Below are 14038 nucleotides of genomic sequence, written 5' to 3'. Positions count from 1 at the left end.
GCAGGGCCGGTGCCACCATAAAGGTGAATTAGGCATTGATTAGGCGCAGACCAATAGTGGTTTGGGGAGCTAACCCAGGCTCCGTACAGTACAGTCGGTTGGCACACTAGTAATGTCTGCTGGTCTATATATATATACATGTATGTATTTGTGTGTGGGTAATAAATGAATAAATGTTACAATTGCGCAGACCAAATAGACTGGTGTAATTTGTGGGCCACATCACCCTTCACCCAGCTTTTAGAAGAATAAAGTCCCACAGATCTGGAGTTTCATCCAGCAGATTCCCTGTCGGTTCTAAAGAGTGTTGTTAGTGGACATTAAAAGCTGCATGGATGCTCAACACTCAATTATTGTACAGAAGCAGGCAAGGAGGACCCCCCATTACTGAAAGAAGCTGTTTGAGTCCCGGTGCTAATAAAATACTGTAGTGCTCTTCACATTTCAATAATGGAACAGTTGCCACTATTTAAATGTAAACTTGTAGGACTGAACAATCTTGTGTTATTTACAAATGAAGTGAGTTGCCTTTCTGTTGGGTCTTAGTCTTACTGGTGTTTACTTACAGTAGGAGCCATGATACATTCCTGGATAAAAACTGCTTGTTTATGCTTTTCTGCTTTCTGTTTCTTATTTGTCCTCATCAGATGCAGCAGGTTTCAGTCCGAAATCAAGCGCTTGAAGATCTCGTCCCCCGTTCGTGTGTGTCAGAACTGCTATTACAACTTACAGCATGAACGCGGCTCAGACGAGAGCTCCAGGAACTAGCGGCCTCCCCTCAACTCGCGGAATTCTCAGACCCTGCGGCAGTGAGAAGGGCCGGCAAAGCCAAGGCATTAACTCTTCACCTGCGTCTTTTTTGTACTGTGTATAAAGCACTGATTTAGTAAAAGGGATCACTAAATGCATTCGCCGTTCCTTTGCTTGTGTTCTGTAGATGTGCAGAGCGACTGAGGGGTCGGTGGAGTTGAACGATGATCGGTTTGTACTTTTCTTTTTTTGTCCTCCCTCACGATTTCTGCTTTTCTTTTGCTGTCAAACCTTAACTAAATGTCTTCAAAGCAACACTGGCTTTTTAGATTTTAGATATGCAGTACCTCCTTAAACAATGTTTATATTGTAAATAAATACAATGGCCTTTTTAACTAGACAAACTTAATGAAATGTTCCTTTATGATTTAGTATATTATAACTGAACACATTCTCCTTGAACAATATCTGTATAATAATACAAGTCGCGCTGATTTCTCTCTGGGTGGGTGCTTATGAATGTCGACCTGTTACTTAGAGCACTCTCTTCACTGCGTTTGATGAATATTTTTTACATGGAACAATTTGAGTTTTTGTTTGAATTCTCCGTTGCCCACGGCATTCCATTTTAAATTTTTTTCCAACTGCTCTTTTTGTAGAATATATTTTAACTGTGTTTGCAAACTAGACGGTATCGAGTCCAAACTGCAACTTATTGGTGCACTATTTAAGAGTTTTTATTGCAGTTTATAATTCCTGTTTGTGTCGTTTGAGGACAGTGTTCTTTTAAGTATTATTTGCTGCTTTTGTAACAAAATTCAGATTATGACTTTCCCGTCGTGTGTCCCACACCTGCAGCACTGTCCAGCCTCCACAACGCATTATTTGCCGAAGCTCGATCTGCAGACGAAACGAAACGTTGCAAACCATGGAGGCTCACCTTCCATCTTCCCAAGGACTCTCTTGTTTGTACAACTCCTGCGAGATTTGCACAAATGTCAGTGTGTACGTTCGCCGAGCGCGCCGCGTTGATTATTCCGTTGAGCGGTGGTGGTACTGCACTTCATGACATGTCCGCTCCTAAGAGGCTCCCGGAGCTGCAAGTACTCCTTTTGTTTGTTTCACCGCGGGCCCAAATTAGGAAACGACACAAAAGCCCCCCTCGCTTTCAGTACAAACCACACGAGGGCGCTCTTTCACCGAGCCCATGGCTGCTTTGTGTCTTGCACTTTGGACTGTAGCAGATGCACTTTCTTGTGTTTTAAACTTTGTTGAAACGAGTCACATTTGATGTTTCTCGGACTGTTTTTAGCTGCAGTTACAGTATTAAGAAGTGTGTGCAGTTTCATACATCTATTGGGGAACAAAAGCCGCCGCCGCTGCCATAATGTCATGAACCTGCCTGTTTGAAGACGTTAACGTTGCCTTAGCAGTACTTGTTCAGAGCTCGGGTCGTGGCGCCATCGACACTGACAATCTCTTTCTGCTTTGGGTGCTGTGGGCCGCTCTCATTCTCTTAAAATGCTGCTTTACCCTTCTGAGTGTTTGGTTTGGGTTCCGCGTCTCACTTTAGCACTGTTTGAATTAGCGATGCCAGGTTCTCCGTCAGTAACTGGGTGGGCAGACAGACGCCGTATCCCCTCTCCTCATGTACTGTATGTATATGTAGTGTGCAATCACAGAGGCGCGCAGGCTGCCCGCCTGTGGCAGCGCCCACAAATTTCAGATTCATTTTAAACTTTGTGTTTCTCTTTTGTTGCACCTTGTTGTGTATAAACTGCTAAGATCCTTTATGTGCTGTAACGATTTGAAGGAAATATGTCTTTACAGTGAACAAACTGTATAAAGTATTTATGCAACTATAATAATTTTGAACTACTACTTTTTTATTTCAGCAAGTTTTGTTACTTGTTGCATGAATATTAATTAACACAGCTGACTTTTTGTGTCAGTGCTATGTATATGTTTTTGTTTTTTGTTTTGTTTTTTTTTTTCATTTGTTTTTCTCCGTTTCTTTAATGAGGCATTAACTAATAATCCATTACGTGTACAGCAATGAAATGAAAACTGGAAAACTGACCGAACTCAAGTGGAATTTTGTACTATATATGAAAAAAGAAAAAACCTGTAAATTCTTGGGTCAATATTTGGTGGTCTTGTGCTAGACTGATGCATTATGACAGTATCTAGCGTGCAATATGTGATAGCTGAATGTTCAATGTATACTTGTCTTCAGTGCAACAACTGAAAAGTAGATTAACCCAAAAAAGCCAACTATGTAACTATAATGCAATAGTTCTGGTACTAAACGTTTTTCATTTCAATTAAATACCTGCTATTTACCACCAACTGGCTCCCTTCTCTTTCTGTCCCCATCGTCACTTCCCAGGGGGCTGCACGGCGTTTCTGTTCTGCGCTGCGTCTGCTCAGTTTGGTCTTCACACTGATATAAATGTGACATCACCTGCTGTTGAATTCTGCTCTGTACTTGTGATATTTCTGTTGTACCGAGGATTACTTGTGTATTGTATTGTGTGGACCCCCACCCACTGCACGCCCAACCTCCCTGGACAGGGGTCTCTCTTTGAGTTGCCTTTCCTAAGGTTTCTTCCATTTTTTCCTTGTCTTCTTAGAGAGTCGAGGCTGGGGGGCCATCAAAAGGCAGCAGGGCCTGTTAAAGCCCATTGCGCCACTTCTTGTGTGATTTTGGACTATGCAGAAATAAATTGCATTGCATTGTATTGTAAGGAACGCTCGATTGTCCCTCTGTGTGTCGACGTGTGCCACTAGACCACCTCCAAGGGGCACGCGACACATAAACTCCGGCTGTATGGCAGCCCCCCGCAGTGCCTGTGCATCTGTCAGGACGTGTTGTAAAACCGTGACGCGCTGGCCAGTTCAGCAGACTGCTGCCATGTGTCATGCTGGGTCTACAGACCACAACACCAACGGTTATTTAGATGACGTGTTTTCATACAGCAGCGTAACTCAAAGTGCTTAACAAGATGTCAGAGAGAAAGTTACAAGAAAAGAAAAACAAATAAGATTAGGCGAGAATATTAAAGAGTAAGCAACACAGGAAAAACAGAATAAATGTCAAGTGGGAGAGTAGCGTCTTTATATACCATGTCATGATGTAAGTCTCGAAAGATACGAGCTGATGGCCAGGGGGACGCAAAATACAAAGAAAAAGAAAATGGACAGGCGTTCCAAGGCCAAAAAGACCACTCGGCCCCCACTGGGCATTCTTCCTGACATTACAGTTTCTTAATTTATTCTTCTTTCTTTTCAGGCTTCATATGATAGGATTTGATGAAGTTGGGCTCATGGACAGCTGGGGCACCCACCTTCATACCATCATCTCGGGGGGCTGTGTGGTGCCTTGATCAGGTGGTGGTGGTGGCGCCGATCGCCATCAGAGAAGAACCGGAAAAGACAGCAGAGAAAAGTAGAGAGGAGTAAAGGTTTGAGACCCTGAGGTATACGCCGAGTCTGTGGCAATACAGTTTATTAGGAGTACAACAACAACAACAACGTTTATTTATTTCTACAGCACTTTATCATACAAGTGATGGAGCTCAAAGTGCTTTACATGATGAAGAAAGAGAAAAGACAAAATATAAAATATAAAATCAGGCAACACTAATTAACACACAATAAAAGTGAGGTCTGATGGCCGGGGAGGACAGAAAAAAACAAAAAAAAAACTCCAACAAAATCTGCAGGGGTCCCAGGCCACGAGACCACCCAGCACCCTCCAGGCATTCTGCCTGACATAAATGACCTCAATCAGTCGTATTCAGGGCTCACATGGAAGAACTTACTTGATGATGACGGCCACGTGGACCTCTGGCCTTTAGTCCATCAGTGTAAGGACATCACGGTGCTTTGGTCAGGTGGGGTTGGCACAGAAAACCAGAAAAAGAACAGCAGAGAAAGTAGAGTTTCGTACGGATTGTGGAGCCACCAGGAATGATAATGATAATTAAACAAATATACAGAGCATCAGGATTAAACTAAGATGAAGCTGTGAGAAGGCCATGTTACAGTAATGTGTTTTCAGCAGTGTTTTAAAGTGCTCCACTGTATTAAGATGGCAAATTTCAATCAGTAACGTATTCCAGATTTTAGGTGCATAACCACAAAAGACCACCTCACTACTTCTTTTAAGTGCAGCTTATAAGCAGACCACCATTTGAAGATCTAAGGTTACGACTTGAAGTGTAGGGGGACAGACATTGCAAAATATGGGAAGGGGCAAGAAGATTATATCGGGCCTTGTACGCCATTCGTAGTTTTTTAAAGGCAGTTCTAAATGCCACGGGTAGCCAGTGTACCGACGCTAAGACTGGTGTGATGCACTCAGATTGGCTTTTCCTATTTAAGCTGCTAGGTGGCTGCTGCATTCTGAACTAACAGCAACTGACTGACGTCTTTCTCAGGTAGTCCTGTTAGGAGTGCATTACAGTAATTTAATCGACTAATACACAAACGTGTCCACTCATTTTTCAGCATTTTGTAAAGTCTAACTTTATATTCCTTTAGTGAAAAACTGCAGACCTAGTAATCTGGTTAATATGCAATTTGAAGTTTAGGTCTGCTGTTATGAAGCTGAATCACAAAATGGAGAGGACAGACCTGGAAATACACAACATCAGATCAGGACCTCGGTGTTCATCCTCCGAAACAGGCGGCTCCAAAGGCCAAAAAGACACAGAAAAGCCCTTCAAGGTAGAGGATAACTGGAAACCTCTGGCTTGAAATAACGAAAGGCCAATGAAGACTCTTTAATAATTAAGGATTTATTTATATGAATAATGAAGAATAAAAATGGCAAAGCAAGGGAAAAATAAGGAAAATGGTTTTCTTAAAAAAATGTAATCCAAGGCCAACATTTCCCCAATTAAATCCAAAGCAAAAGCCACAAATCAGAATTCAATAAACCAGCAAAGTCCAAAGAGAGCAACACAAGATGAAACGCACGCCACAACGAAGACGAGGAACCAACACGTGAAATATAAAGGTAGAGGAATACTAAATAATGTATATTTGTATACATATAAATAATCATTCAAAATGTTCATAAGAAAAGCAAACGTTTAATTTAATTCATGAGGTAGAAACGAGTACTTGTATCAGACATTTGAAATCTTAAAAATGTGTGCTTCGGTTTAAATGCTTAAAATTCTCGATTGCAACTGAAATGTTTCATTTTTGACCCTCTGAGGTGGTCCATAGAGGGCTGGGTGTCCAGTTAAGGGCTACAAATTAAAACTGACGTCATATTGAGAATCAGATCGCGTCCTGGCTAAGACCACCAGTAAAGCGTCAGATATCACCAGTAGTCTCAGCTGTGTGATCAGCAACCTCAAAATAGCACAAGTCTGTATTACTGATCCCCATTTTTACGAGGTTTTGAAATGACCCCCCATTTCCAATTAGGGGTGAAGCCCTGGGGTCGGTTGCTGAGGCCTGCAGAACTCCACGTCCTTCTGGTCCTTTGTGCTGTAGACCCCCATTGCGTTGCCCTTAATCCTGAGTGTTTAATTTCCTGCACAAACTGTGCACCAAAAATGGCTTAAAAAGGAGGGGGTTTTCAGGCCTAAAATGGGGGGAACCCCAAAAAGTTCATCAAGACGAGTCGAAACGCGTATCATATGTGGGGATTTTCTCACACCGGTGAGTCCGGAAAAAACAGTGAAGTGACTTCAAAGTGTTGTTAATTCTTACAAACTGCAAAATGAAAGCAAATGTAAGCCGACTGACACGTAACGGCAGCACTCGCCGGCGCCCCGATCAGCGACTTTGTCTGCTTTCCCTTAAGGGCCACACGCCGATGAGGAGCTCCTGCATGGTGAAGCGAGCTGCCCACCTCCATTCAGACTCCCGACCCCCTCAGTGTGTGGCAGAAGCGTTTGGCGAGCTCCGCGTCGCTGATGTCAGCTGTCCCGTTTGATTATTGAGGAGTCGTAAGTCGCTTGTATTTTGTTCCGAGTTCTTCACTTGCGCTGATCAATTTTGCCCCCTCATCCTGTGACACTTGTTCAGGGAAGCCCCCCAGACGTATGTTTGATTATGCTGGCCTTATTTGTAAGTCACTTTGGTAAGCAGATACATGTACGTAGGTACAATTTAAGAGAAATTATTTAGCACCAAAATAAATAATCAGAGAAAGTCAGCGGGCACACATGGGTGAGGCCACATCTGAGGGCGTGGATAAGAACGCCCCGCCGGTTTGGTCTGCCTGTCCTGTTAGAGGTTGTCAATGCAATGGGAGAAGAAACACAAAAGCTGTTCTTGTGCCCACTCAGAGCTCCAGCCATTGAGCTGTGCCCAGAATGTGCCACCTCTCTGTCAGACAGCACCGACGGTAAAACGCTCAAAGAAGCCATTGATGTTCCTGAGAGTAAGCCAAAGTGATCAAACCGCGTATTGTCCATGACGTGGCGTGGTGTTTGTCACATTAGGGTCCCAGGGTGACCCCATTGTACTTGTTATTATGCCGACCTTAACAGAACGCCCCAGCTCCCTGCTGTTGCCCTCAGATTTTATGTTACCTTTTATATTTAAGACCTCAGGCAACAAGCCGGAGCACCAGGACAGGAAGGGCAAACGACGTTACGTGTCTTTGGTAATAAGCGCAATATATGGGAGAGCTGGCATAATAACATGAATGCAGTGGGGGCAAAAATGGGTTCATTGTGCTCCTGCGTGGCCTTTGACTGTGGCTGCCTGGAGAGATGCTCTTCTCCTCCTCTGCGGAATCAAAATGGCAGAGAGAGACAGAGGCGCCAAACTTATCCTGTCACGCATCAGGGACCAATGGGCCGTCATGGTGCAGAGGGACCCTTCTGATTCAGCAACCAATCCTGTTCGGCCTCCACACCTGACCAACGGGCTGAGCCGACAGCTTGTTTCAGCTGCATCTCAGCCCACCTGTGCCCCCCCAGGCTAGCTTGACCTAAGCCGCTAAATTCCTGCTTTGGCTTTTCAGCTTGGGGTGGAGGTCTGATCTGATAAATGGATCACCTTAAGTATTTCTACTGTTGGACATTAATAATGAAAAAATATTATCAACCTCTATGGCAGATTTTATTCTCTCCGTTAGTTATAATTGGCCTCAACACACACATTGTGAATAAACGTAGAGCATCACAGCAAAACTTTCAAAAGTACGCAGCTGATTTGTTGGATTACTGGCCAGCCACCCCACTAGTGGTCTATGGCCGCCTTGTCATCTGCTTGTTGCGAATGGTGGGCTGGCATCCTGTCATGATGGTCTTCTTGTCTTGTACCCAAAGCTTGCCAGGTGAGACTCCAGCTGCTCCGCGACGCTGAACTGAATAAGCAGGTGAAGACGATGGACGAATGGATCGATTTATAGCCAGTCCCCTTTTACTGGGCTGCAAATAAAGCAAATTATATTTATATACACCCACCCAGTGCCCTCCATCGTGTTTGGGTTCACATTTTTCTTTGATGTACCCTTCTGCTCCACAGTTTAAAATTACAAATCAGACCTGACTAAAGCACACATGGCACACTTTCTTTTAAAGGGACTGGCATACATTACAGTCCCAGCATGTGCTCACCAAATGTAACAAACTTCAATCAATTTCAGGTCTACCATCCTGCCCAATTTCAGCTTTTTTACTAACCGGATATAACTGTGTGTGTGTGTGTGTTTGTTGCATGTAGAGATATTTACATTTGCCCACTGATGAGCCAAATCATTATGACCTCCTGCTGCTCTTCCATGTGTGGCTAAAGCAGCTGTGACCCGCTGAGGGATGGACTCCTAAGATGTCCTGTGTTCTCTCGCACCAGTGCATTAGCAGTGGATCCACTAACTCCTGCAAGTTCTAAGGTGGACCTGCTGCAGATTGGATTTGTTCTACCAACACATCCTCCAGATGCTCAAATGGATCAGGATCTTGGCAATTTGGAGGCCTGGGACACACCTTGAACTCTTCCTCATGTTCCTCAAACTATTCCTGAACGATTTATCTTGCTAGAAGATGCCACTTCAATTGGGAAATACCGTTGCCATGATGGGCTGTGCGTGATCTGCACTGCTGTTTCGGTAGGTGGTACACATCAAATTAACGGCCACATGAATGCCTGGACCAGGGTTTTCCTGCCCAAAGCATCACACTTCCTCCACTGGTTTGTCAGGTAAATGACGCACACGTTCCCAGCCGTGGCTGTGATGCAACAAAAAATAGGATTCATCACGTGACCTTCCATTGATCCAACATCCAGTTCCAATGCTTGCGTAGCCATTGTAGGCACTTTCAGTGATGGAGAGAGGTTAGCATGTGGACTCCACCTGGCCTGCTACCCCTGTAGCCACCACTCAAGCTTACTGTGTTTTGTGTCTGTTTTTTTTTTTACCAGACATGAGAGTCTCTGTTCACCTCCTGCGTCAATAGCCTTGGCAGCCAAACATCTTGTCAGTGGTTCTTGGCTTTCACCTGCTCAGACCACTGCTGGTTGTTGCTCTCCATGATGCTGTCACCCAGTGGTCTGGCCATCATGATTTGGCCCTTGTCACAGTCATGCAGGTCTTCATGTCCGCCCATATCTTCTGCATTCAGAACGTCAACTACAAGTACCCAATGCCAGCTCAATGTCTAACAGCATGTGCCGCTGCTGTGACATAGTCGACGGTCATTTGCTTCATATGCAGGTGGTCATAATGTTTTGGCCCCCACTATATGCTTAGTTAGATAGATATAGATGGGGGGGTTCCACTTAATAGTTAAAGAACAAACCTGTTAGGAGTCGCGAAGACGCAGGTCTCCACGGCCCAGATGTGTGCATCCTGTGTTCACTTCCATGTCCGCCATCCCAGAGGGCCTCCTGGTGGCATGTTGGCCGGCATGTGCCACTCAGTGGTGTCTGTGGTTCACCAGCTCGTACTTTTCTTAAGTTCGTTATGGCAGACCCTAAAGAGGCTTTATGGGGGGTCCGAGGTTTAAATGTGAAAAGTCAGAGGAGGCCAAGAAAGCAATGACACAACATGTAAAAATAAAACTCCTTCTTTAATTTTGTTTTTTTACCAGGTTTCAGTGTTACAAGTCAAGTAAGTCCCACATTTCATAAAAATAATTTAAATGCAATAAACAGGATATGTTTCTTATAATACCCAAAATAGCCTAATTTCCTTCAGATTTCCAAAAAAATCCTACTAAGAGTACAATATTACATTTTCTCTAATTATTTCTCTAAATCAAATATATGTTACGTTAAGGACAATCATAAATGGAATCAGACAAAGAAATGAGAAGAACGCAATGACGGCTCGGAAAGACGCGCCGTGTTTGTGACCCCCGGCTCCCCCGCTTTTGCCGTTTTCGCTTGTTGGATTTTATTTTATTTTTAGTGTGAAGCCTGGCGATGATCTTGTAACCACGAACAGCTACTTAAGCTTAAAGACTGGACTTTTCACATTATATTAAGCTAACAAATAATGGATTATTATTATTATATATACGTTCCAAGATACGTTTAAAAATGTCTGGATTTTAAGTTAACTGCAAGCTACAAACAAAAGACCTAATTTCTGAACAAGACGCAAAGAATCTTAACAAGGAACGCGTCAAATCGTTGCGTAATGTTCACACCCAATCCACCGTCACAGGGCCTTATTGTGATGTTCAAAGGAAGCGCCTCGTAATACACGTAGACAAGAATTAAATGCCAGAACAAAGGCCGTCCTCCTCTGTATTAGTGGATCAGGAGCGCGGGGGGACTCCAGTACCTTCATTTCACTAATAAAGTTAATTAAATTGCTCCTAAAAGACACGCATCATTGTTTCAAGTAAACATAAAACCCAAATGTGTACGACAATCTTTGTTTAAACCTCGCAATTCTTCAAATGAGAGCAGAAGGTGGGTCGTGAAGACCACTAACGATGATGGCTTAACGTCTGCTGCTCGTCTGGGTAACTGGCCCACAGAACGCAAATCCAGACCTTCAAGTTGCTGCAATCAAAGATGTTTTACTACTTCAGTTTGCACCTGCGGTGTATTTCTTTAGCTCCCACCCATTCCGCCCACATGTCACGATACGACGTTTAAATTTATCAGGTATGCAAAATCCTTCTATGCAGGCTTTGTTCAATTTTACATATTTGGTACAAATACGCTTAGAAGATGAACGCAACAGCATCACTAAAACAAACAATCGAAACAAATGGACGAAATCGGAAAAGCAGTCCTTTGAAGAAGTTCGCTCCCGATAAGTCGCACGACAGGCAGAGGTGGCCCACACAGTCCGGCCGGCCTTATCACACAAACACATCATTGACACGCAGGGCGACAAACATGGAAACTAAAACGATTAAAAAACAAAAACCTAATACTGACTAACACGAGAAACTGGACACACGGCACAATCGCTTGGCTGGTACTGAAAACTGCTCAGATAAGAGGTGCCTCCTGCCCACGTCTGACTTCCTTGAAAAGCCCTCGCAATGCTTGCTGCACTTTTTGGATAAAACTCACCGAGTCAAACTTACAGGAGCAGGTGAGACTCCAATCCTCAAATGAAGAAACTGCGACGGACAAAAAAAACGTCAACTTCCGGTTTTCGTAATGGAGAATTTCGCTTTGGGCACCACCTGTAACTCACGTTATTTCACAGCACATTGCATTTAGTTGTCTCCTCAGGTATGACGTTACATTTTTGAAGCAATCTCTGCTTTGCGTAAATTCCGCGCTCACTCACTTTGCCTTTTGTGTAACGACAGGATTAAATTGACGTTTGTGGAGAGGTGTGCGCCGGTGGACTTTATCGTGCGTACCATTTTATAAAGTACAACACATTTGTACTTCAATCTAATTGTAATTTAACCAAATAGCTTTATCTAAAATTCAGCCCAAGGACAACATGCCAAGTGTGTTAATGAAATGCCGTAACAGAAACGTTTCCCTATTTACGGTGCTGCATCATAAAGAGGAAACGTTTTTATTTAAAGTACATCATAGTGTTGATCAGAAGCGCTCGAGTGCAGAATGAGGCTTGCTTTTTTTAGTAATGGATGTTCCTTGTTGTTCAGTTTAGGCACAATGGAATTAAACTCATTTTAAAATCAACATTTAACATTAGTTTGTGCCTTTTAACTTTGGTCATGGGAATGACGCCATCATCCAGCTACTCGGTCAAATGGAATCATCAGCAGTTCATTTCAACTGTAAGACGGGTTCAGACTCACGTGTTTGACCCACCAAAGACATGGAAATGACGTACGGCCTGCTCACTCTCGATGTGGACTTTGCACCCTGAATCCCACCACAGGAGTCTCCTGCAGGACAAGAAACAACGACGTTAATTTGTTATGATGAGGTGCGAGCATGTGGGCCCTCTCAATGGCTGGGCAGGACTGGGTAACGTAATGTCAACATATGGTGGGCAGCTAATTAATGGCACTGCTCTGCTTTTTTTTTGATGTGTTAGACGGGCAAACTGGTCAGGGATGTGATGAACTAATTGCCTTCTACTCTGTGAAGACCATCTGAACACAACCCTCTTGTGAGGTCAGGTAAGAACTCTACTTCTTGGGCGTTCCTCAGACAGAGGAGGCTTGGTGGACGTGACGCAAGGCTTGATGGGAGTTTTAGCAGAGCAGTCTGTATACAGGGCATTGAAGTGGGTGGACTAAAGGATTACCAACCTCTGGTCCTCTGGCATTTCAGTGACATTGGTTTTAATGTAGTGAAATATTTCACACGCACGTTGTCGTGTGTCACCAGCTCCCAAAACGCATAGCAAACTGTACATTTTCGATTCCTTTTCATTGGTCATTCTCTAGGCCGCCGTTAAAAATGGATTAAAACAGTTTGCCTTCTTGATGCTTTCTCCACTCAACTTAAATTCAGACATATAACTGTGCATTTAAAAATGGCAGATCGATCAACGTTAGAGTGTCGCGGGTGGATGTGCGGTCTCCTCTACTCTGCCATTTCTGCTCAGCGTGCCTTACTGCAGTAGTGTTCACTTCATTAAAGTTCTGACTACATTTAGAATAGTTAAATCATTTATATTATTTCATATATATATATATATATATATATATATATATATATAATGCGCATTTGTTGACATACCGGCTTCAAAAGACTTCAAGTGATTGCCGCTAGCATTTGGACTTCATAACACATTATCTTTATGCAGAAGCAGGCAGCGAAAATCAAACAAATTCATAAAAGCACCCGGAAGTACGGCGCCCGCCCGCCCGCCACCCAAATGACCTCCGCTAATTACAAAAAGAAAAAAAAAAAGATGCCTATGTTAAATACACAGACGTTTTATATTCACATTCTAACATTGATTAGTTATCGTGAAATGTAAAGTATGAATTTCAAAACTAAACATCAATTTTTCCTGCTTTAAGGAAATATTGCACTTCTCATCAACGAGTCCAAGCACATTAAACCAAACCCCGGACTCGCCCTTCATTAATATTTGGCAACAAACTTCGAGATGTTGTCTCCCACTACAAAGTTTACAGCGGACCACTAGGTACAAAGTAAGGCTACCATCGGCTCTGCTCGCCAGGAGTGTATTTCCACCTGTTGTGCAATGGGGTGAAGACGGAGGACGGCAGTCTTGGGGTGCCGCTGGTCCCGTGCCCTGATCAAGTCTCCATGGTCATACAGCGCGCCTTACTGTACAGCTTCAGCAGGGGGGATCATCCCTCTCTCCGTGAGATGGGACTTCAGGGTGTTGAAAATGCTTAACTGCTGCTCGGGCTGCAGGACCATCAGCTGCTGCAACACTTTACTTGGGTTGGGGCCCCTAAAACCAAAGAAACGATAAAAAAAAAAAAAAATCAAATAAAACTGAATTACGGTTTGATAAAGCAATGCAATGAAAGTGACCAGGCACACGCAGGAGGGAACGCATCAGCCATTCATTTTCAAGGACTCCGTTGAGGGGTCCTGGCGGAGGAGCATGAGGTGCCAGTGGCCAGGCAGGGGTTTGAACTCAAGATCTTGAAGCGATGGGACAGCAGTGCCTACCAGTCCATCACTGTATACCGCGGAAGGTAATCCGAGTTTATAAAGTCAATTAAAATAAGTTTTAGACAAGAATTGATTCAACTTAACTTATATCTTGTTAAGAGCACCTCCACTTCCCAGCCAGCGGACTATAAATATGTACAAATAAAACATGAAAATGAAATGCAGAAGCAGCTCTAGAAGTGCTCAAATGCAGAACATGACAGCCTCCACTTCTATCAGGGGCTGAACATCCAGTGGAGCTCCACTTTTATACTGGTGG

At 43.6% G+C, this 14038-nt stretch overlaps 2 protein-coding genes across 8 annotated transcripts in view; one reads left to right on the top strand and one right to left on the bottom strand.

The window, feature by feature from the left end:
• The window catches only part of wdfy3 (WD repeat and FYVE domain containing 3), a 355632-nt gene extending 352533 nt beyond the window's left edge, over window positions 1–3099 (top strand). For all 7 annotated transcript variants that reach the window (XM_051930197.1, XM_051930199.1, XM_051930198.1 and 4 more), the window contains one exon: window positions 648–3099. In XM_051930197.1, the coding sequence (XP_051786157.1) occupies window positions 648–768 (121 nt within the window). In that variant the 3' untranslated portion in view covers window positions 769–3099. The remainder of the gene's footprint in view (window positions 1–647) is intronic.
• Window positions 3100–10510: 7411 nt separating this feature from the next.
• cds1 (CDP-diacylglycerol synthase (phosphatidate cytidylyltransferase) 1) overlaps window positions 10511–14038 on the bottom strand; it is a 96591-nt gene continuing 93063 nt past the window's right edge. Inside the window, exon 13 of the mRNA XM_028805611.2 lies at window positions 10511–13552. Within this exon, the coding sequence (XP_028661444.1) occupies window positions 13420–13552 (133 nt within the window). The 3' untranslated portion in view covers window positions 10511–13419. The remainder of the gene's footprint in view (window positions 13553–14038) is intronic.

The sequence above is a fragment of the Erpetoichthys calabaricus genome, chromosome 7 (genome assembly GCF_900747795.2).
Source record: "Erpetoichthys calabaricus chromosome 7, fErpCal1.3, whole genome shotgun sequence".
Lineage (NCBI taxonomy): Eukaryota > Metazoa > Chordata > Cladistia > Polypteriformes > Polypteridae > Erpetoichthys > Erpetoichthys calabaricus.
The sequence above is the reverse complement of the archived record's forward strand: the minus strand, read 5'-3'. Positions and strand labels throughout refer to the sequence as shown.